The following is a 24,397-nucleotide window of genomic DNA, read 5'->3' on the forward strand; positions in this document are numbered from 1 at the left end:
TCCCTGACTGGCCATCTCTCTTCCCTCAACACACACACACACACACACAAAATAGTCAAGGAAAAATAAAAAGTTATTATAGGGCAGGTATTTCTAGCCTCATTTCACTCCGTAGGAACAAATAGGAGTGTGGAACCCTGTGGGTATAGACAATGCCACAGGCAGAGGGACTCCCTTTGTTGGTCTCTTGACCCTGCTGGAGAAAGCTCTGAATTCCAGGCTCTTTCATTTGCCTCCTTTTCTCAGAAGAGTTGGGGACTCTATTGGAAACAGAGAGACAGGTTCAAGGTCTTTCAGAGGAAAGCATCTAAGAAAGGGTAGTGCTGATATGAATGGCCTGGTCCCTCCCAAGGGTCATTGACCTTGCAGACTCTGCTAGAATACGTATGCTGGTCTAATCCTTGAGCCAAGGAGCCCTGTTCCTACATTAAAGAGATTTAGTGAGAGTCTAGGTTGGCTTTTTCCTCAGGCCCATAATCTCTGAAAACATGGGAGGGAGAGGATTATTTATTTTCCCATCCATAGACCTGTGTTTGTAGTTCAAGGACTTAAGTCACTAAGATGGAGACCCCAAAACTGTCCATTTCATCACCCAAGAAAGTAGGCAAGCAGAGGAGCCCCAGACCTTGCTATGGCAAGATTTGATTTTGTGCTGTAGTAGAAAGAAGCCCAGACTGGTAACCTGGGTTCTATTTGTCCTACTTCTATCGCTAACCAGATAGGTGACTCTGGGCTTAGTTTAACTCTTCTGTTAAAACCAAAAGATTGGAGATCATCTCTCAACTCCATTCTAGCTCCAAGATTCTCTAGGTCCTGGAGCACCCCTGCCCCAGGCCCTCCAAATGAACAGAGGCTTACTAAATTGGATTGTCAGAGCAAGATTCGTTGTTAGCAGAGGAGCCTGAAAACATCTTCCTGGCCCAAACAACAGTGAGCTCTTTTGGTCACCATGCATTAGGGACTTCTGGCCAGGACTGCCACCAAAGGCAATTGTTTCTGTCTCTTCCACCTTTTTGCCACCCTACCCCAATCAGAATAGTTAATTGAGACTTCCATGTCATTTCAAACTTCACTTGAGATAGTAAACCCTGTTTTGGGCATCTTTGGCTTCAAAACCTATTATTATAAAACTCAGATTGAACTGCCCTGCTCTACTTTACCCACCCCTGCCAAAAGGTACAGCTGAACAGCAGTGACCTTGTGGAGCCTTTCTGTAAACACAGGGCTTATGTACTCAAGGGTATACCCCAAAACCCCAGAAAGTATCATCTCATGTGCATCACACCTGGTGATTTAAACTGTTTAGTTTGGCCCTTTCCTTAGTCCTAAAATGAGACATGGGAGGGGTGAGATTGTTTCTCCTCCCACCCATAAACCTTAGCCTTCTCTCTCTTCCGCAGTCTACGTGGGGAGGCCAGGGAAGCACAAAGAACAAGAGAAAAGATGCATCCAACTGAGAGCTAAAAGGAGACAATGAGGTGATATTTTCCCACTGCCCAGGTGTTGTGTTTCCAGCTCTTACCCCTTCTTATTTTAGAGACTGGCCATTCCTAGGGTGACCTGGGAATTCATCCCTCCACACTGCTCCCCAAGCACTTGGATAACAAAGCTGAGCTGTCCTCATCTGTGTTATAAGTAAACAGGTCACTATCTACAACCTGGTAAAAATGAATCAGATCCTTCTGCTGTAAATACAGACACATAAGCTGAGAAAAGGTTGGTGGGTTTCCTTCAGAGGGCACTAGGTTGACCCTAAAGATCACTTCAGAGCTGCAAATCGCTCAATGTCTAGGTCTGGTTCCTGGAAAGGGGCATGTAGTCAGGTTGCAGACAATACCTAATTCCACCTCTTCTCTCAACCCTTTACCCTTTCCCCCTCCCCAGTTATTCAAAGTCCTGATAGAGAGCAGAGCCAGCTTTGTGATTCCAACATTTTTTTGGCTGAGATTTCATTCAGTTCAGGAAGGCACAGACAGGAGAGGATGATGCTTGGGTTTGGTCCACTTCTAGTACCTGCACTGCTCAATCCCAGGCAGGTCGGAAGATCTGTCTTGTTCATAATCACTGGGCAAATATCATATGATATTGCTTATATGTGGAATCTAAAAAAAGCTACAAATGGACTTATCTACAAAACAGAAATAGAGTTACAGATGTAGAAAATAAACTTATCGTTACTGGGGGAGGGGGGTAAGGGAGGGGAGGGATAAATTGGAAGATTGGGATTGACACATACACACTACTATATATAAAATAAATAACTAATAAGGACCTACTGTATAGCACAGGGAACTCTACTCAATACTCTGTAATGGCCTATATGGGAAAAAAATCTAAAAAAGAGTGGATATATGTATAACAGATTCACTTTGCTGTACACCTGAAACTAACACAACATTGTAAATCAACTATACCCCAGTAAAAATTTTTTTTAAATCACTGGGCTCCACCTCAGATCCCAGATCCTAAGAGAGACCAGAGAAAAAAATTTCCCCTCCTCCCTATTGCAACCAAAAGGATGGCATGGATCCTTGCCCCTCTCTCCACTTTCACCCTCTTTCCCAACAACATCCTTCTCACTACCTTTCTACCCACTAAGCCACATGGAGTGTGTTTTAAATTCCAATTTTGGAGTTTCACTGGATCAAACAGGATTCTTTAGAGGATTTGAAGAGCTTTAATTACTTGTGATGTCCATATTCTTTCAGGCTTTCAGAACCACTACATAGAGAAAACTTGACTTTCTGATATTTTTTTCACTAATAGTCAGAGCTGTGGGAACATTTTTGTGGAGAGGGGGAGATGAGGGTGGTAGCTGATGCCTGACCTTGGAAGTCAGACCTTGGATTGGTCTCACCTGCTGCTTCTCAGGAAGTGTGGTGGGAAATCTTCTGTCTGGAAGGGATACCCATTCCTGCCCATTCCTGTTTAAATGCGATATCATGTTGATGGAAGAAAGCCAGGGCCATGGAGGATTCTTATTATGGTGCCAGGTGCATTCAAAGAACAGGGAAGAAAGTCTTTGTCTCAGGTTACAATGACCAGCCTTTCCTCCCTCCTCATAAAAATACTTCCTTTTGAATTGGGAGGCTGGCTGTTTCTAGTTGCTTTGTATTCAGCTCACTGAACTGAATTTACAGTACATATGTGCCTGCGTCCATCACTGAATGGTGTCTGTGTTGCTCTAAAGCCAGTTTCCGTTTGAGATCTTTGAACCAAACCTGTCTTGTGTCACTAACTTCTCCCTCTCTATGCCTCCTCTCGCTGTGATGTGTCTCCAGTTGGCACTGCCTAATTTGACCCAGTTCCTCTAAGGAGACACTAAGATCTTCCTGGCAGGCCAGGCAGGGGAGAAAGTTCTTTGAGGGGCAGTGAGTGGGAAGGTGCAGAGGGATATGCTGCCTGAAGACTTGAGGAAACAGTGAAGTCCATCTCCTGATGTGCTCCTGGCTCTCAGAATACCAGGATCGGGAACAGCAGAATCTCAGTCCAGTCTCACTCCCAGAGCTACCAACTTGGCATTTAGACCAGTTGGAGACAGCTAAAGACTGATTTTGCCCAAGATGTGTCATGGAGCACCTGTTAAGAAAAATTAAGAAACAGAAGAGCTCAGTTTACTTCTAGGAACAAAGTCCAACTCAGAAAACAACTCCTTCAGACCCTTCTGGAAATTGTTTTGGGGCCATTTGGGCAGGTGTCCAAGAATGAGATGCACTTCCTGAGCCAGTATTCAGCATAGCTGAATGCTGTGCTTCAACTCTTCTGCTCACCTAGTGCTTGTCTAGCTCCCCGTTCATACACACACATGCGTGCGCGCGCGCACGCGCACACACACACACACACACACACACACAAAATCGCATTAGGATATTTCTCCCCACAGAGCCTGCTCAATTTGTTCTTACTTTTTTTTTTTTTAATAAATAAATTTACTTATTTATTTATTTTTGGCTGCGTTGGGTCTTCGTTGCTGCGCGCAGGCTTTCTCTAGTTGCAGTGACCGGGGGCTACTCTTTGTTGCGGTGTGTGGGCTTCTCATCGTGGTGGCTTCTCTTGTTGTGGAGCACGGGCTCTAGGCACACGGGCTTCAGTAGTTGGGGCACACGGGCTCAGTAGTTGTGGCTCGCGGGTTCTAGAGCACAGGCTCAGTAGTTGTGGCACACAGGCTTTGTCGCTCCGCGGCATGTGGGATCTTCCCAGACCAGGGATCAAACCCGTGTCCCCTGCATTGGCAGGTGGATTCTTAACCACTGTGCCACCAGGGAAGTCCCTGCTCTTACTTTTTAAGTAACAGACCCCACTCCCACGGGGATCACACCAAAGGAAAAGATGTTAGAACCAGGGAAAAGCAAGAAGATCCATGAAGGCCTTGAGTACCCTGGCTTTTGAAAGGAAGCACACCTCAGAGAGACAGGAGACTTGGGTTCTTTTCCTTGTTCCAGGCTCACTATGAGCCCTGAGACAAGTCACTTAGCTGCTCTGAACCTCAGTTTCTCCAGAAAATGGGGAAAAACCTACTCACTCTTGCTTCTCCTGCATTGGGGTGGGGGGGGGGGAAGTCACGTGTGGCATCTTGAGCTCTGCAAAATCCCAAAGGGCAATTATGGAGCTAATGATTAAGAAATGAAAGGGGCCCCATGAGTACCAGACCGCGTTCCCTCATATTTCCATCTCTGACCACCGCAAGTTCTATGGCTAGTTCCAGAGGGTATGAGTTCACTAACCACTGTGGACTTGGGCTCTTCTCATCATTGCCCCTAAGGGAACCTTCAAGGAACTGCTTCTTACTGTGGCTTGGTCTAGCAGTCTGGTCCCAAAGCTCAGTCCATCCCGGGGAGGATATCAAGAAAAGAGGAGTTGAAAATAAACTTGGAGAATTATTTCTTCCACACCCAGGCGTCCTAGGTGAGACTAGAAATCTCTCTAATGAAATCTAGGGAGAGCTGCTTTGCGAAGTGAAGGAGAGCCCGTGTGTCAGGCTTTCTCATGAGACTTTTTAGAGTATGATGTCTCTCAGCACTAGACAAGAATGACTTGGAGTGTGGTGAGAGGGAGACAGGGTGATAGACACTTTTCCCCTGTGTGCCCTCCAGAGCCCCCATCCCCAGCTCTATCAATATAGTATTACCAGCAAACCAGATTTCCATCCATCTGCCTCACTGAGATCCTTCAAAGAGACCAAGAATCCGGGTGGCAGCTCAGGCTGTTCCCTTGCCCCACTCTAGCTCCCCCAAATCTCCCCCTGGGGTATTTATTTTTCATAAGATGACTGGTGAAAGCAATTTTGGATGTATGTAAATTTCTACCAAATAGAATTTTTCTTCTCCTCCCACAGGCTCCTGAGATAATTCATTGCAACAAATTATCACTTTTAATTATCCTCAGTTCTTGATTGTTTAATACTCTACTGCCAGTTACTGTTTGCCTTCCCTCAAATAGACTAACCTGCATTTTAAATTCAGGTTCCCACCCCAACTCCCCTTTTAAAAAAATAAACATAGCAAAGTAATTGACAAGAAGGGGGAAAACACTTAAAGGTTTAATTTGACTATTACACCTTCAGTAGAGGATTCCTCTCTGAACTTGAGGTGGGCTGCTCTCCTCTATCTTCTACTTTCCTGTCCCCCTCCCTCCTTCCACCCAAAAAAGTATCCCTTGAATGACTGAATCTAGCTTCTTCCTCCTATTGCTACCCCATCCTTAACAACGTTTAGAGCCTCTGTGGGGTTGTTTCTTTGCCTCATGAGAGCTGAGCTGTAAACTGTCTCCTTTCCTACACCATCAGCTCCACTTACAGGGAGAGGGTCTACTCTCCAAACAACACGATCAGGGACTGGTGTAGAATAAGACAGTGTTTCCACCTGAGAGACTGGGGAAGCCTGCAGAAGTTGGAGGTTGGAGGAGACCCTGGGGTTTGTAAGTCAGGGTACATCGTCTTTCTCTCCAGGACAAAGTATGAGGTTTTGCTTCTTTAGGATAGGGTCAGAGCACACTTAAGTGTTCCTTTAGGGTTCTTGCTAACTCCAGAATGTTAGAGAGAAACCTACTCCCTTTCCAGATCTGGCTTCTAATAGTAGCTGTTTTCTTTTCCAGCAGAATCTCTCTAAGATGGACATAGAAGACAGCAATGGCCGCTCCTATATGTCTGGTATGCCCTCTTGTGCATTCTGTTTGTAAGGGGCTGGGAGCAGATGCTCTCCTGTGGAGGAGAGTGGAGAGCCTTCAGCCTAGCACAGGACCTCTGAGTGCCCTGGTCACAGAGCTGTCACTCACTCTTGGTAGTGTGCATTTATTTTGGTCATTTTACATTCCCTATAAAGTGATTCTCTTTCCAGACATCTTAGAGGATAGGAGTAGGAGAAGGAAATAGGAGAGGAATATGAGTAGAGACTATTAGAGAGAGGACTGATTTGAAACAAAGAGACAGAAGGAAGATAAGATTCCTTCTTCTATGCTCTGAGGTCACCAGCTAAACACAACACAACATCCTGTCCTAGCCAGGTAGAGAGCAGAGCCAGGTTTCAAACCTCAAAGGCCTGCAGGGGCCAGGTGTGTATGTAAAAGAGTGAACTGGCTTTGGATAATGAGCAGAAGAGAATGATGGGGACTGTCATGGACTGGAGAGCACATGTCCTACCTCAAGGAGCAGCAGCTCTGCAGGGTCCAACAGGCATTGCCATGTGGGAATGTGTATCCAGTATGGCCAAAACTTCTAGCTTTTCAAAAGAAATCAGAAATCAGGATTTTATATGAAATGTCTCCATTTAAAAATAATAACTCCATATTTTAAAAAATGTTCCATGGGGCAAGAAGCCAAATTTATCTATGGTCTGAATTCAGCCAGTGGGCCAAGAGCTTACACCTTTGAAGGAGAGGTAGAGAGCCCAGTTCTCCCCCAATCCTTTCCGTGATCATAACGTCGTAGCTTTTTATACCTGCCAAATACTCTTACTGAGGCAGAGAGATCACTGCTTGTAGTATGGGTGGCTTTTAGGGATATGAAAGTAATCAGGATCCTCTTAGAGGTTCACAAGATGAAAAGAAATGAGGAACTTCATCTGGCTCGCTCTCTGAGGGTGTAGGAAAGGGCCTAAGACAGAGTTTGTCTCTACGATGGAAGGAATCATTTTTTGGACCATTAGAATGTTAGGGCAGGAAATGACTGTAAGAGGTAAGGGAGCCAGAATTGGGTTTTGAGGTGATGCGTATCCCCGTCAGTAATCCAGGCACCATTGTAGAAATGACCTATAGTTTATTTTTTTACCTTAAAGTGGGACCAATGGAGGAATTATGGGCATGCGCTAAGGGAGATAGCAAGATGGGTCAGACACACATATGAGAGTCATTGACAACACCTGCATAATGTCAAGGTAAGAAGTTGACTCTGACCCCTTTCTCATTTAAGGAGGGAAGGCGTTGGAATGGGTACAGGCATTTGATACCTGTTACATGCTGGACAGAGTAACAGGGATCAAGTGGACTGATTTAGTTGAAAGAGACTTTATTGGAACTAAAGTCATGGCCTTTCTGAGGAGCCAGCCAGTCCTCCTACCTCCTGCTCAGTTAAGCCTATTCAGAAAACCACTATTGAGGAACACCTGTTCTCAGGACCCTGCACTGGTGCTGGAGAACACTCAGATGGAGAAGTTCTTGCCCTAAGGCAGGCAAATGAGAAGCTAGGAAGCCGGCTGGGGAAATCCCATGGAGCTCTTTTCAGCCCTATCTCTGGAGAATGTTGGATATTAGAGGAAAACTTCTGAGGGTGTTGGCTTCACTGTGCTGTGAAACCAAGCTTTTGCCTGCTTTCAGCAGGGTGGCCCTTCCTAGATAAGAAGAGTCCTCTGCACAGGATGGTTTTTGAATGAAAGTGGAGGCCAGAAACCCCTCATCTGTGTTTTGAGAATTCTAGATGTCAGCAGCTATTGTACCTTAGAGAGGGACAGGGGAAAATCAAGGCAGGGTTAACATTAGCACTGAAAAGCAGCCCCTGCAGGACTGGGCGTGGCTGAGACAGTTCACGGGAGGGGTGCCTGAGTGCCCGTCGCTGACCCTTCTCTCCCGGACTGATGTGGAAGCAGTGGGAAAGGCTGCAGTGCACACGCCTCCTAAAGTATGCGGCGGCCCCCTCACGGTCATCACAGCTCTTCCGCCTCCACACCTGGGGGCCTTCACTTGCCTGGCCAGTTGATGAAGGGGGTATCTCTCCTGTTCTTCGAAGAAGTTTTCCCACCGCACAGAACCTATTTCAGAAAATCCACCTTTTCTTCCCCTATCTCTTTGTAAAGGTGCAGATCATTCCCTCCTGGGGAAGAGAGGGAAGAAAGGAGGAATCCATTAATTTACTATACAGGTGCTCTCCCCACCCCCATTCCCTATCTTTCAAAGGAAACTGAGTTGCTCAAACGCAGCTCAGCTCGTGCAATTAACTGACTGAGCAGTGCTTGTCCCAAGTTTTCTGGGACTGAAATGTTTAAGGGAACCTTGGCAGAAAGGGATCCAGGGGTAGACAGCCCAAAGTTTCACGGCCCCTCCCACCCCCAAATTCTTGGAATCAGAAAATCTAGTCTTCCAAAGTAGGTCAGCACGTCAGTGAGCAGCTCCTCTGGAAGGGAAGGGAGCAGAGGCCTTGTCTTGATAGAGGGCGGATTCAGCCAGGGCTGTCGGCTGCTGGGGCCCCAGGGGCACAGGAGGGGAGGGGAGGTGGGGAGACTATACCAGTACTTTGCCTGGAATCTGAAAGGGCTCAGGGCCACAGAGCAACACGAGCCTGAGATCAGACTGTGCAGGGCCCTCTGGCTGCTGGGAAGGGGGAGGCTGTCAGTCCCCAGATCTGGAGAGCGACCTCCCTCCTGGAGGAGGAAGGAAAGGAGGGATACGAGAGCCTGAGTTCTGTGGGGGAGGGGCTCTCTGCCGATCTGAGAGCCTTGAAGCTGCCCGCTGTCCTGGGCCCCATGACCTCTGAGGCCTTGGCTTCCCCAGCTGGCAGAGGATTGGGCCTTCCCTGGGGGCCCCCCTTTCTCCCCCAACCCTGTGGGCCCATCCATCTCTCTGTCTCTTGCACACACTCTTGTCTCTCTCAGGCATTTGTTGTGCAGTTCCTCTTTGTCTGCTGGGCACGAGGGCAACGGCATCTGCCTCCCTCCCTGTGGACTCCCCAACCCCAGCCCTTCACTGGCTTGAGAAAGGGATGCTGTAGCCTAGCCTCCGTCACCACATACACATTCTCTCCAGCCCCCTCCCCAGGCACATCCAAGCTGTGCTGCTTCTCTCTCTCCCTCTCTCTCCCTCTCTCTCCCTCTCTCTCCCTCCCTCTCTCTCTCTCTCTCTCTCTCTCTCTCTCCCTCTCTCTCTCCCCCTCTCCCCCTCTCCCCTCTCCCCTCTCCCCTCTCCCTCTCTCCCTCTCTCCCTCTCTCCCTCTCTCTCTCTCCCTCCCTCTCTCTCTCTCTCCCTCTCTCTCCCTCCCTCTCTCTCTCTCCCTCCTTCTCTCTCTCTCTCTCTCTCTCTCTCTCTCTCTCTCACACACACACACACACACACACACACACACACACGCTCACACACACACCCTGGGCTGAGCTCTTGCTGGCTGCAGCCGTGGGCCCCTGCTCACCGTGCCGCTGCCGCTGCCTGCGAAATGACGGCGGTTCCCCTCACTTCCAGGAATCCACGCTTCCTGGAAGGTGAGTGGCTGGGCTCACCCCTGCCTGCCACCGAGACGCAGACATGCACACACCACCCGCACTCCCTCGCCGTTTCCAAGGCGGCGGCCGCGTTCGCACCCCAGGGTCTCACCGGCAAGGGAAGGATAATGTAAGTTCAGGCAGAAGGTGGCTAGTGGAGGGGGGAAGGGGGGCGCTGGGGCTAGGGAGCCAATTCAGTAACAGCTCCCAAGCCTGAGGAGAGGGAGAGGACGGGGGCTGTGTGTGTAGCAGGGGAGGGGGCGTTCCTCCTTACACTTGCGGAGGATGGGAAATGGTGTTTGGTGTTGCTAAGCGAAGGCTGCGACTTGGACAGTGGGAGCTTGTGGTGACATCTTGATTAGGCCTTGGGGACAGATGTAGAGCTGCCTGGGGTGAAATGCCAATGCCGAGACAGGCTGGGGTGGGAATGGGCAATAGAAAGAATCGAGGGAAAGAGAAGCCCTGGCAGCAGATGCCTCAGCCTGGAACTGAGATCCGAGGGGCTTCAGCCTCCTCCCCACAATAGAGCTGGGGATGGGCGTCTTTCTTTGCTCCTGACCCCACTCTTCCCTGCTAGCAGTCTAGCATCCTGCCCCCTGGAACCCATGGTCAAGAAGAGGAAGGTGGTTAGGATGAGGTCCCTTGCAGAGAAGTGTGGAGGCTCTCGGACCTCATGGCTCTTCCCTAGGTGGCCACTCTTTGAAGGGATGGAGGAAGGGCAGCAGGAGCGAAGGGCTGCACCCCCTCAACATGGGAAACACATTTAGCTGGTGGGATGTTGCTCTGGTTCCTTTCTCTTCCTCCTGCTCTTATGCCCTTTGCCCACCTCCTGGTTCCTCTGATGTGAACCTCATGATTTGGCTTTGCCCTCGGGGGGTTCAGCCAATCTGTGATGACTTTGACCAAGAAAATTTCTCTGAGACCTGAGAGCAGCCCTAATTCTTGGCTTTGACAGTCTGGGATTTCTTGGGAGTCCCAGGCATTTGAAATTCCCTCACTGGGGTTTCTGGGGCTGAGAGAGGAACTGCTGAACTTCCTAAATCTGACTCTAGTTCTCTTCACCTTCCAGCTAAAACTCAAAATCCCTGGAGCCCCAAAAGGCTTCCTGACCCCTGAAATGGATTTATTTTATGTATTAGCCCCATAAAAGTAGACTTGAGCCTGTTTTGCCTCTTACCTTTATCCTAGGGAAGGCAACGGCATCAAAGAGCCCGTTGAACTACTGGTGTGACTCTGGAGGTAACTGCTCTTCCTCCTGTTCCCAGGCCTTAAGAAGGAGAGCCACAAAGGGTGTTTTTCCCTTAGTGTCCCTAGATCTCCCTTTAAGGATATTTTCCCCATATATCAAGCCCCAGGCCCCAAGAGGCAGCCTCAGCCTGGTAGGCTGGGACCAGCAATGGATTTCCAGCAAGCTCACTCATCCTTTTAGGGTCAAGGACTCAGCGCCAGGGCCCAGAGCCCTGTTCTTCCCCCATTACTAACATCCAGTGATTTAGGACAAGTCAGCACTAACATTTGAAAAGGAATGAGAAGATAACCTTTCAGCCCTTCTAACCTTAGCAAACACTACTCTTAGTTGAAAGGACATATTTTAAAACTGGGTCTGAGTCTACAAGTCTCAACCCACAACTCTGAGATGCTCACTTCACGATATGTGTGTGGTCCTGATATGGGGCAACTTTTTTTAGATAACCATGGCTCATCCAAAGAGCCCCAGCTGGGGAACCTCAGTTTCAAGCCATAAGGCTTCTTCGATAGGTAGTGAACAAATTTCCTCAGGCTTTGATGGGATAGAGTGGGGGAAATGGGACTTTTAGTAGAGGATATGAATGGGAAATGGTCCCAAAGTCCTGAGTGGTTGTTTTCTTCCCACTGACCAAAGCTGGAGAGGGATCCCTCAGGAGGGTGTGTTCCGGATTTCTTGCCTCAGGCCCAAGACTCCAACCATTTTATAATGGAATCTTTATTTTGTGAAAGTAAGTATGTGCATAGCTGGGAAATTGGGTAAAATACTAATAGGTGGACTTTAGGGATGAATTTTAGGGTTTGTCTCTCTCTCTCTCTCTCTCTCTGTCTGTCTTCCATATTTAGGCCTGTGTGCACACATCTATGCATGTTCATGTTAGCAGCTAATGTTGAAGGCTATGACTATGTTTCTCCCAATAGGTATGTTCTCTTTATGTGTATCTACATATATGGTATGTGTCCGTGTCTGTGTGTGTTTATCTACATGCTACATGTGTTTTATTTCACCTGTATATTTGTGCAGAAGATTGTGGGGAGGAGGGATTTTTTTTAAAGATATGATTCGTATCTTCAGGTGTGTTATCTGCTTTTTAAAAACATATATGACACTCTTAAAAAGCATTTCTACAAAGCGATTTGTGCACAAGTTAAAATGAATATATTGAGAATAAACTGATTATTTCACTGTCAAGGGAACATCAAGTAGTAAATATGTGATTGGAATCATAGCAGAGGGAGGCTTTCTAGAGTAGCCACATTTTTGCTGATTTTAGAAAGTCGAATGGGCCCAGCTCTTCCCTACTGAAACAGTGACTCCCAATTAGCTGTACAGGTGTTGGTTAAGGCATGGGCACTTACTGTTTGTGATCAGATTGGGGTTCCACCACTACTTGACCTTAGACAAGTAACATAGCCTTTTTTGTGCTTCAGTTTCCTCATCTGTAAAATTAAGAAAATATTGGCACCTACTTCACAGAGTTGTTGTGAAGATTAAATGAGATGATTCATTTAAAGTGCATAGAACAATTTCTGGCATGTAGTAAGCACTCAGTTAATGTTAGCTGCTATTGTGAATTCCCTGGCGGTTCTGTGGTTAAGACTCCGCGCTTCCAATGCAGGGGGCGTGGGTTCACTCCCTGGTCAGGGAATCAAGATCCCACATGCCGTGCGGTGTGGCCATAAAATAAAAGAAAAATATTTTAATTAAAATGTTAGCTACTATTATTATGATTCCTATCATTATCATTAGATTCAGGGACAATTTCAGCTGCCCTTCCTGCAGATCCCGAACCTGGTGTCAGGGGCTCCGGAGAGGAACAGTAGGGAAGAACGTCTGTCCTGAACCACCTCCCTCCTGAGGCCCCATTTTCCTCTCCATCCCGGCCCGCCCAGCCCCAGCCCTGCTTCCTGTGGACGTCAGGCAATGATGCTCTTCCCCTCAGGCCTAGATGAAGGTAGGGTGGGCAAGGCGCAGCCACTGAGCTCGTGGAAGTCAGCACCGGGCACCCAGGCTGGCGAGGGCACAAGGTATGGTGCCAGGCATACAACACTGCCTTGTACATGGCTACGAGATCAATGTTTGTGAAACTTAACTGAACTTTGAAGAGATTAGGCAATGGACGGTAAATGGCTCGCGCTGCAACTTCACCTCCCCTCTTGTTCTCTCCTCCAAGGTAGCGGGGACTCATCTCTGGAGAAGGAATTCCTCGGGGCCCCAGTGGGGCCCTCAGTGAGCAGCCCCAACAGCCAGCACTCTTCTCCCAGCCGCTCACTCAGTGGTAAGTGGAGCCTCCTGCCCTCCCTGGCGTTACGTGCCCTCAGTTTGCCTTCCATGGCAGCCATTTCCCCATCGCTGCCCTCCTCTGGTTTCCGGCTCAGAGTCTCTAACAGGACTCAGGAGCTCAGTCCGGGGTTTCCCTGACTTCTGAGAGGAGAGTGAATGGTCACTGCCTAGTGACTAGGGTGGAATTAAAAGAGGCACGGGTGGGATTAAGGTAAAGGCTCCAAAGAGGAATTCTGGAGCTGGAGAAATGAGTAGATAGAAATGGTCGTGAGCTGGAGTTAGGAAATAAGAGATGAGAAGGATCCCCCCATCACCACCCCGCAGTCTCCTGCCAGACAGGGTCCCCATGACTGCCCCTCCTCAGCTGGCCCTGGATCTGTGACATTCTCTAAATGGTTGGAATAGCCAGGAATGTAGGTCAGAGCTAGAGCCAAAGCTCTCTCCTCAATGGCTCCTCCCTTCTCCATCCCCCTCTCCAGATTTTTACGGAGGAGAGTAGAGGTGTTTGGTCCTATGGGGTGGGAGGATAGTGTGAACCATTTCTGTCTTCCAGCTTTGCTCTTTCTTTAGCCCACCGTCTTGGTCTTCCTAGGACCATTTTCCCGCCACTGTTACTTGCTGGCTTCCTGCCCAGGGCCAAGCCAGACATCTTTCCTAATGACAAGAGAGTGGAGAAGAAAGCTCCCCTTAGCCTCCTCCTCTCCCCAGTAACTGAAGACACCCCATGTACCCCAACTTTTTTTCTCTTGAAAACTATTTTCCTGGTGGTTGGAATAGGAGGAAAGGTTGTTTCAGGTCCCAGCAGGACCCCATATCACCACCCAGGATACTTAGGGGATTGGCTTCTTTCTTTCTTTCTTTTTTTAATTAATTAATTTATTTATTTATTTTTGGCTGCGTTAGGTCTTTGTTGCTGCACGCGAGCTTTCTCTAGTTGTGGTAAGCAGGGGCCACTCTTCACTGCAGTGTGCAGGCTTCTCACTGCGGTGGCTTCTCTTGTTGCGGAGCATGGGCTCTAGGCACAAGGGCTTCAGTGGTTGTGGCTCACAGCCTCCAGAGCGCAGGCTCAGTAGTTGTGGCGCACAGGCTTAGTTGCTCTGCGGCATGTGGGATCTTCCCAGACTAGGGCTCGAATCCGTGTCCCCTGCACTGGCAGGCGGATTCTTAACCACTGCACCACCAGGGAAGTCCCGAATTGGCTAATTTTATTTTATTTTATTTTATTTATTTATTTTTGGCTGTGTTGGGTCTTCATTGCTGCACTCGGGCTTTCTCTATTTGCGGCGAGCGGGGGCGACTCTTCATTGCGATGCGGGGGCTTCTCATAGTGGTGGCTTCTCTTGTTGCAGAGCATTGGCTCTAGGCACGCGGGCTCAGTAGTTGTGGCTCCTGGGCTCTAGAGCACAGGCTCAGTAGTTGTGGCGCACGGGCTTAGTTGCTCCGCGGCATGTGGGATATTCCCGGACCAGGGCTCGAATCCGTGTCCCCTGCACTGGCAGGTGGATTCTTAACCACTGCGCCACCGGGGAAGTTCCGGATTGGCTTCTTTTAAAGCCTTAATGTCTCAGGGCTTGGACACAGCCTTTCCGACTTTAGGAGGGCCTTTCTGGCCCACGAGCAGGTTCCCCCCTTTGCCTGTCTCTATCCTAAACACCCTCCCACCCTCCAGCCAACTCCATCAAGGTGGAGATGTACAGCGATGAGGAGTCGAGCAGACTGCTCGGGCCGGATGAGCGGCTCCTGGAAAAGGACGACAGTGTGATCGTGGAAGACTCGTTGTCGGAGCCCCTGGGCTACTGTGATGGAAGCGGGCCAGAGCCTCACTCCCCCGGTGGCATCCGGCTGCCCAATGGCAAGCTCAAATGTGACGTCTGTGGCATGGTCTGCATCGGACCCAACGTGCTCATGGTGCACAAGCGTAGCCACACGGGTGAGTACAGCAGGTGCCCCGAGGCAGAGGCTGTGCTGCGAGGTCATGCCGCAGTGGGGTAGCCTCAGGAAGGGAAGGGTCTCTCCCAGCACCATTTCTAGCTGATGAAAAAAGGTCTGGTGATGAAATTTGGACTCCCTCAACACCTGTACTTCCTGGCACTTTCCTCAGCTGTTGTTACAAAGAAAAGCTGGTATTTGTCTCAGGAGGTGATGGAGGGGAAGGTGTGGTAGCCTCAAGAAGGGTCCTATAGTCCAACAGGGTATTGTTTGGGCCCTTCTGTCTCATGATTTTTTTTTTTTTTTTTTGCCGTGCTGCGAGGCATGTGGGATCTTAGTTCCCCAACCAGGGATCGAACCTTTGCTCCCTTCAGTTGAAGTGCTGAGTCTTAACAACTGGACCACCGGGGAAGTCCCTGTCTCATGATTTTTTTTTTTTTTTTTTTGCGGTACGCGGGCCTCTCACTGTTGTGGCCTCTCCCGTTGCGGAGCACAGGCTCTGGACGCGCAGGCTCAGCGGCCATGGCTCACGGGCCTAGCCGCTCCGCGGCATGTGGGATCTTCCTGGACTGGGGCACAAACCCGTGTCCCCTGCATCGGCAGGCGGACTCTCAACCACTGCGCCACCAGGGAAGCCCCTGTCTCATGATTTTTTTAAAAAAAGGAACACAGAAGCCTCTTCCCAGCTTTCTTGGGCTTTGGGCTTCAGACTTCTGGGGCAGAGTGGGTCCTGCGGGGCTCAGTTCTTAACAACAGTCTTTGGCCCAGAGTTCCAGGGCTGGTGCCCTTCCCCCTGCCACACACCTCTTGTCCACATCTCAGGGTGAGACTGTTCCCAAGGGGTCCTTATAAAGCAGAATTTGTGTGTGTGGCACAGCCCTGCCTCTCAGAAATGTGTTCTGAGCACCTTCCTTCCCCCGGGCGGGGTGAAGCAGAGGGTGAGGGACTAGGTTTAACCTTCACAGTTCCTCATGCCTGGTCGTCTGGGCTGTGTCTTCCACTCGCAGGAGAAAGGCCCTTCCACTGCAACCAGTGCGGTGCCTCCTTCACCCAGAAGGGCAACCTGCTGCGCCACATCAAGCTGCACTCTGGGGAGAAGCCCTTCAAGTGTCCCTTCTGCAACTACGCCTGCCGCCGGCGTGATGCGCTCACTGGCCACCTCCGCACACACTCGGGTAGGTGGCCTGACCGGGACACCCAGCAAATAGAGCTCAGCCACTTTTCTTGTATTGGGGGAGTTACAGTGTCTGCCACTGAGGAGGGCAGAGCACTCACAGAGCAGGGCAGCAGGCCCCATGGGGGATTTGGGGCTTTTTGATGGGGTATTTTACATCTGCCATTCTCTGTAATAGGGAGCAAGAAGGAGCCTGGGTGACGTTGTTGGCTCTCAACAGTCACCCTCCCTGACTTGGTTTTTATTTATTTATTTATTTATTTGGCTGCACCAGGTCTTAGTTGCAGCACTCGAGATCTTCACTGCTGCATGCAGGATCTTTAGTTGTGGCATGCAGACTCTTAGTTGCGGCATGCGGGATCAAGTTCCCTGACCAGGGATTGAACCCAGGCCCCCTGTGTTGGGAGCGCAGAGTCTTAACCGCTGGACCACCAGGGAAGTCCCCTGACTTGGTTTTTAAAGTTCACGCTGATGCCAGAACCCTCTGGGCCCCGTCACCCCCCACTGCTGAGCACCAGGGAAACCCCTGCTTCTACTCCCGTGTGCCCCAGGCCCCACACCTGTCACCATCTGCATCTCCCCCCTCTGTCTGTCCTCCCCTTGACTTCCTGCTGGTTCCTGAAAATTTTCATGGGCCTCCCAAACTGGAAGAAAGGAAGCCTAGGAAAAGAGTATCCCATTTCTGTTTCCCATCCCAAGAGGTTGTCACCTTCCCAGAGGCAACAGCGAATCCAGAGGGTGCCTGGAGGTCAGTGTTTGGAACAGTGCCAGGGAACTGGACTAACCAGGTTTCCTAGCTCCAGCCAAGGCGGGTTGAGTCGACGTCTTTCTGAATCAGCTGGACAGATAGCACTTTTGAAGCATTTTGCTAACTTTTAAGCTTTGGCTTGGACTTGGGAAGAGGCCAGGAGCTGAGCTGGCAGGAAGGAGGGAGCTCAAGACTGGGAAAAGGAAGGAAGAAGGGCAGAGGGGAAATAATTAGTAGGGTCTGTCCTTGGAAACCTTCCTTGCTGTTTTTCTCTTTTCTTAAGCTCTCCTAGGCCAGGATTTAAAGGGACAGAGCAATCACCTCACCACCCTCTACTTCTCCCAGCCACCTACCTTGTTCTAGATTCTCTCACTTTGGAGCTGGGACCTCTTTATCTCTATGTATGTGGAGAACCAGGGAGAAGGATCATTATTGATTCATGCTTTATAATCTCCAAAGCATTTCACATGTGTCTCCTCACTCATGTGATCCTCATAACAATTCCGAGGTAGATGTTATTATCACAGAGCTCTTCTGCAGCCTCGCTGGAATCCCGTTAACGGCAGGTGCCAGGGAGTTGTGCTCCTTTTCTGAGGAAAAGGGTGGCTCCCCCTGCTGGTTTGGGACAAGGATGGCTTGGCCCCCTAGAATTCCTACCAAAACAGCAGGGCCGGCTGGGTGGATATTGGATGCTGCTCTGTAGGAGATTATTAGGGACGGAAGCGGACACATATACTGTTGGATCCCATCTCTGTGAGATGTTTTCTATCACAGCCCACACTATAGGAAAAAAGGAGTTTCTCCCCTAGATGTTAGATCATTTCCCCAAGAGTCTTGGGTGGATGAGGACCACGGCATTCTTCTCATCCCCCAACCACTCGGATTTACAGTGCCAGAGCAAAACGGCAGTAGATCGATTGAGACTAGGCCCAGTTTAGGCGTTGGGGGGTGGGTAGTAATTACCAGCCTCCTGGAGATACCTTCTCCTGAGTCCCTGCACAACCTTCTCCTGAGTCCCTGCTCAATAGTAGAAAGATACTTTCACAAATATCATCTCTCAAGTTTTGTTTTTTTTTTTTTTTTTGCGGTACGCGGGCCTCTCACCGCTGTGGCCTCTCCCACTGCGGAGCACAGGCTCTGGACGCGCAGGCTCAGCGGCCATGGCTCACGGGCTCAGCCGCTCCGCGGCATGTGGGATCTTCCCGGACCAGGGCATGAACCCGTGTCCCCTGCATCGGCAGGCGGACTCTCAACCACTGCGCCACCAGGGAAGCCCTCAAGTTGTTTTTAAAGGAACTGTCGATCTCAGTTTTTCCAACCTTTTTCTCTTCAGTGGAAACAAAATCTTCATAACCTCTTCTTTATTTTTTAAAAAAAGACCCCCAAAGTTGGTGTTCTCTTCCTTTTATTCTTCGCCTTTACTTTCCGCTTGTTCTGTTCTTTTTTTTTTTTTCTCTTCTCAGAATTTCTCTATCAGTGATGGTTTTTCTAGGGCTCTTTTGGTATCTCAGTGTAGAGAGAAAGAAAAATGAGTAGTAAAACCAGGCCAGGGATGGAGGTAAGAGTACAAGTAAAGGTCAGTGAAAACTGCCCCTCCCCACATTGGCAGATCTAAGGGCTCTTGTTTCTGTCACTCCAGCCCACCAATTTCCCCCAAACTGAAACAGATAGTTCGTAAGTAAAAAATCCCCTTGTCTGATAAACAGCACTTATACCCGCCTGCCACATGGAAAGGTTAAACCACAGTCTGGGCCCCAGACTCTGAGATCTTGGGGTGGGGCCAGCCTGCCTGCCAGGGATGACCCCCTACAAAGTCCCTGGGTCCTCCCTTCCTTTGAACAACAATTTGGCCATCTTGAGGCCCACCAACAGTCCAAAGCTATGTGCCCTGGGTCCCCTCTCTCCTCCCATAGCTGCCCGTTGTCCCTCCTCTCCAAGGTTTGGTCGTCTGTCCGTGTTTGCAGCTGAAGTTGGGGAAAGGAAGACAAGCAGAAGAACTCGACTGAGCAACGCCCGTGCATGTTTGCTCCTGGGCGGTTTTGCAGAGCCAGGGCACAGGGAGAAGTAACTCCAGTGCTTCCTCTTCTCTCTCCTACACAGTCTCCTCTCCCACGGTGGGCAAGCCCTACAAGTGTAACTACTGCGGCCGGAGCTATAAACAGCAGAGCACCCTGGAGGAGCACAAGGAGCGGTGCCACAACTACCTACAGAGTCTCAGCACTGAAGCCCAAGCTCTGGCTGGCCAGTCAGGTGAGCCTGCAGGTAGGACCATCGGGGAGCTGAGGGCAAGGCCGGAGGGAGTGCAGGACAAGGGTAATCCCAGCACCTACCCCCACAAAGGGATGGGGTCTATGGAACAGGGACAGTTACCCCAGTAAATGTGCCGAGCACCCCAGTTGGTGCAGAACCCTGTGGTGGGTACTGCAGGGAGATCCAGAGGAGGGGGAGGATTTGATCTATGTCCTCAGTCTAATGGGAGAGAGAGAGAGTACAAGGAAGTATACAATCAAGGGCCACATGTATTTAATTGTCCCCAAATTATCAGAAATGTGCTGTGGTGAGGTCTAGATGGGGTGAAGTAAGCAGGGCCCCATTTCCCAGGCATGGGATTTGACCTTACTTAGCTACTGACCTGCTGGTTTTCTCCAGGCAAAGGCAGCTGGGCCCCTGCTACCCCTACTCAGCTGCTCCTACCTATTCCCACCTCCCTCCCACTAGGTGATGAGATGCGGGACCTGGAGATGGTGCCGGACTCCATGCTGCACTCATCCTCTGAGAGGCCAACTTTCATTGATCGTCTGGCCAACAGCCTCACCAAACGCAAGCGTTCCACTCCCCAGAAGTTTGTAGGTAAGAGTCCAGTTGGAGAGGAGACATCAGCTTTAAGCCACAGCTCATCTAAATCTGAGCACTGGTAGCCCTTAGGTCAGCTGGGTCTGGAGATTTGCTTGGGGGAAAGAAAGCGGTCTGGTGGTCTTTGGTGCTCAGAATCTATCCCCAGAACAGGAGGGGAGTGAAGAGGGAGCGCATCGTGGGGGTGGAAGAAGGGTCAGAGTTGAGGTCTCTCCAGGTGGTTGGTTGTAAGAGGAGGGGGTCAGGGGCTCAGGCTCTTCCAATTTTTGAAAATAGTAAGGACTTCAGTCTACGGGGGCTGAGTGAAGGACCCTTAGAGTCAGAGAGAGGAGGTGTGTATGGAGTCCCCCAACCTGGCCCTGGTCATTAGCTCTCTAAGGACCTGGAGCTTTATAGAGAGCAACGAAGGAAGTATTCAAGACCAGTGGGCTGGGACTGAGTCCTTCCCTAAGATTATAGCCCAGAGTCAGGGAGTAGCCCCACAGAGGACCTGACCTTGAGGGAAGTAAATGAGGGGTGGTGAATAATGTTACAGCCATCCCCAGGAGAAAGAAAATGAAGAAGTAATCCTGGGGGAGCTTAGGAATTGTCCAAAGCCAGCCCTGCTGAGACCCTTCTCTCCACAGGCGAAAAGCAGATGCGCTTCAGCCTCTCGGACCTCCCCTATGATGTGAACTCGGGTGGCTATGAGAAGGATGTGGAGTTGGTGGCACACCACGGCCTGGAGCCTGGCTTTGGAGGTTCTCTGGCCTTTGTGGGGGCAGAACATCTGCGTCCCCTCCGCCTTCCACCTACCAACTGCATCTCAGAACTCACGCCCGTCATCAGCTCTGTCTACACTCAGATGCAGCCCCTCCCTGGTCGACTGGAGCTTCCAGGGTCCCGAGAAGCAGGTGAGGGACCCGAGGATCTGGCTGATGGAGGTCCCCTCCTCTACCGGGCCCGAGGCCCCCTGACTGACCCCGGGGCGTCCCCCAGCAATGGCTGCCAGGACTCCACAGATACAGAGAGCAACCACGAAGATCGGGTTGGGGCAGTGGTATCCCTCCCTCAGGGTCCCCCACCCCAGCCTCCTCCCACCATTGTGGTGGGCCGGCCCAGTCCTGCCTACGCCAAAGAGGACCCCAAGCCACAGGAGGGGTTACTGCAGGGCACCCCAGGCCCCTCCAAGGAAGTGCTTCGGGTGGTGGGCGAGAGCGGTGAGCCGGTGAAGGCCTTCAAGTGTGAGCACTGCCGCATTCTCTTCCTGGACCATGTCATGTTCACTATCCACATGGGCTGCCATGGCTTCAGAGACCCTTTCGAGTGCAACATCTGTGGTTACCACAGCCAGGACCGGTACGAATTCTCTTCCCACATTGTCCGGGGGGAGCACAAGGTGGGCTAGCGACCAAGCGTCCCCCCTCGGTCCACCACTCCACTGCCCTACCTACAGGAGTCTAGCCCTGTCCCCAACACGTCCCAAGGAGTTGGGTTGTGTAGCCCCGCTACTGGCTACCTGACTTCACACCTGACCCTGACCCCTCCTCACCTGTGCGCCTCCTCTTCCCCGACTGATCTAAGCATTGTGATGAAACAGGTCTTTTGCTTATGTTTCTCCTTTTTCTCTTCTCCTCTCATCCCACCATACTCACTGAGTTATTTATTAATATAATTTGTTTTCTTTTGCTTTTTTTTTTTTAACTTATATCGGTCACTTACCACACCCCACCTTCCTGCCCACAGTCCCCTTCTGCTTTAGGCCTCATTTTTCTCTTTGCTCCAGCTTTCTCCAACAGCCCCAGGGGTAGGAAGCTCCTCTTAGTGCTAAGAGACCCTGAGCTTCTTGACTTAAGTCCTCATCTTTTACATCATCTGATTCTTCAGTTTCGACGGTGATAGCTCCCTCTGGCCCTGCCTTAGCTCTGTGACATTATATCTCCTCTCTGGGACCCTTCAACCTGGTACTCCATACCTCTTGTGCCCTCTCACTTTAGGCAGCTTGCACTACTCCTGATCGAATGAAGAAATCCCTCATTTGGAAGTAGGAGAGGCCGAAGACATTCTCCCCAGGCACCATGGGACTGAGGGTCCTCTTGACATCCCCCTAGGAATACGAGTTCCCCAAAGCCCACATTCAGGATCTGCCTCTAGGATGTGATATCTCTCTCTTCTCTCCTCGAACTGCCCGTCTACTCCGTGGTGGTTTTGCTCTCCTTGGAGTGCCCCAATTTTATATTCTCAGGGGCCAAGGCTAGGTCAGCAGTCCTCTGTCTCTGACACGTTTGGAGCCACAGGTGCCTAAATGGGAACCAGGGAAGGGAATGGGTCAAAATTCTTCTCTTTCTCTCCCACCTCTCAAACTTCTTCACTCTAGTGACCTTCCTGGGCTCTCAGGGACTTCTGTGGTCCCTGTCCTATGAGAAACTGGTGAGTTGCTGCCTGATAACAAGGGGGTACCCTCAGCCCCCCGCGTCACGCTGCCTTCTTCTTCTCCCCCTAGCAGGATTCACCCTCTCATTCCCGGGCTCCTGGGCCCTGTTCTTAGGATCAGTGGCAGGGAGAAAAGGCTGTCTCTTTTCTCTCTCCTAATTTTCTGTATAACCAAAAATTATCCCAGGATGAGCAAGGGCATGTGCCCCTCTCCCCATTCCACTCTTGTCCCAGCAAGAATGGGATGGGCACAACGGAACTGGGGGGTCATCCTTTACTGCCCCCTCTACACTCAGCTCCCAGATGTAGGGCAGGAGGGGGCACTCTCCTGGCTACTGCAGAGACCCCTGGCTATTTGGGTAACCTAGTTAGTGAGAAGGGGGCAGGAGGAGATACAGCTCCACTGCAAATGGAGGTCTCTTTCTACAAGAGTTCCCTGCCCAAGGCCACAGCCATCCCATTCTCTGCTTCCTTGAGATTCAAACCAAAGCCTGTTTTTCTATATTTAAAGATAAAAAAAGTAAAAACCAAACACAACACCTCACAAGTTGTAACACTTGGTCCTTCTCTCTCTCTCTCTCTCTCTCTCTCTCTCTCTCTCTCTCTCTCTCTCCCTCCCCCTCCCCCTCCCCCTCCCCTTTTCTCTTCCCTTCCATCTTTCTTTCCACATGTCCTTTCCTTATTGGCTCTTTTGCCTCCTACTTTTCTCACTCCCTATCAGGGATAATTTAGGGGGATGGTAAAAGGTTGGCTAAGGAACAGACCCTGGGATTGGGGCTCTTAAGGGCTCTAAGAGAGTCTGTCTACCTTACCCTATTATGGGAAGGGAGACCCTAAAAAACTTCTCTTCTTCCTCCTTTTCTCCCCCACTATGTGGTCTCCCCAAGAGAACCAGATTGTCAAGGAGGGGCACCGTGGGTTGACTGTTCCTCCTTGACAATGTAGCAATAAACAGATGCTGCCAAGGGCAGAGGATTGGGGAGTCATCTGGGAGGAGAGTGGTCTCTGGAGAAGGGGAGAGTCTTCTTGAGAACACCCCAGGGAACTGGCTTCTTGTTTCAGAATGGCAGCAGAGCTGCGATTAATATCTGGGGTTCCCCTCAACTGTCCTGGTTATTGAGCCCCATCCTGTTAGACCTGCCCTCACCACCTCTTCTGCTGCTGTGTATTTGGTGACACCTCATAAGGACTAGTCCCTTCTGGGGTATCAGAGCCTTAGGGTGCCCTATCCCCTCCCCCAGTCAGTTTTGGCACCTGTAACCTCCTGGAACATGAAAGACTATGCTCTGAGGCCATACTCTGAGCCCATGAGAGCAGAGACTGGAAGGGCAAGACCAGGTGCTAAGGAGGGGAGAGAAGGGCACTCTGTCTCTCTCCAGACCATCACTGCACTTTAACCAGGGTCTTAGGTACAAAATCCTACTTTCCAGAGCCTTCCAGCTCTGGAACCTCAAACATCCTCATGTTCTCTCCCAGCAGCCTTTTGCATAAAAAAAAAAAAAAAGAAAAGAAAAAGAAAAAAAAATACATTGAAACCCACATGGAGAAAAGAGGTGTTTTCCTTTTATATTGATATTTAAAATCAACACCACACAAAAAAATTTCTAAATAGACACTTTTCCAGACCTTTGTTTTTTCGTGTCAGTGTCCAAGCTGCAGATGGGATTTTGTAATACTTCCGGCAGCTTCTTTCCTTGTGTACATAATATATATATAATATATATTTTTAATCAGAAGTTATGAAGAACAAAAAGAAAAAAAAATAAAACACAGAAGCAAGTGCAATACCACCTCTCTTCTCTCTCTCCCAGGGTTTCATTTGTAGCCTATGCTTGGTGTCTCCTTGGACCTTAGCCCTTCACCTCCTCCTTTTCCTCTGGTTCCCCCTTCCCCCGCCCCCTTTTTTTTAGAGTTTTTCTCCTTTCTCAAGGGGAGTTAAACTAGCTTTTGAGACTTATTGCAAAGCATTTTGTATATGTAATATATTGTAAGTAAATATTTGTGTAACGGAGATATACTACTGTAAGTTTTGTACTGTACTGGCTGAAGGTCTGTTATAAATAAACATGAGT

At 49.9% G+C, this 24,397-nt stretch overlaps 1 protein-coding gene across 3 annotated transcripts; it reads left to right on the forward strand.

Annotated features, from left to right (window-relative positions):
• The first annotated feature begins 1,407 nt into the window (after nucleotides 1-1,407).
• Nucleotides 1,408-24,397, forward strand: IKZF4 (IKAROS family zinc finger 4). 3 transcript variants are annotated; one of them, XM_060024953.1, is made up of 8 exons: nucleotides 1,408-1,478; nucleotides 6,094-6,148; nucleotides 13,100-13,204; nucleotides 14,879-15,139; nucleotides 16,146-16,313; nucleotides 19,161-19,310; nucleotides 19,779-19,910; nucleotides 20,540-24,397. In XM_060024953.1, the coding sequence occupies exons 2-8, from the start codon at nucleotides 6,109-6,111 to the stop codon at nucleotides 21,298-21,300; spliced, it is 1,617 nt and encodes a 538-aa protein (XP_059880936.1). In that variant the 5' UTR covers nucleotides 1,408-1,478; nucleotides 6,094-6,108; the 3' UTR covers nucleotides 21,301-24,397. The 3 variants fall into 3 exon arrangements, with proteins under 3 accessions (XP_059880936.1, XP_059880938.1, XP_059880937.1); XM_060024955.1 differs by lacking the exons at nucleotides 1,408-1,478; nucleotides 6,094-6,148 and adding exons at nucleotides 9,587-9,810; nucleotides 11,563-11,656; XM_060024954.1 differs by lacking the exons at nucleotides 1,408-1,478; nucleotides 6,094-6,148 and adding an exon at nucleotides 11,505-11,656.

This window comes from Delphinus delphis, chromosome 11 (genome assembly GCF_949987515.2).
Source record: "Delphinus delphis chromosome 11, mDelDel1.2, whole genome shotgun sequence".
NCBI classification, from domain to species: domain Eukaryota; kingdom Metazoa; phylum Chordata; class Mammalia; order Artiodactyla; family Delphinidae; genus Delphinus; species Delphinus delphis.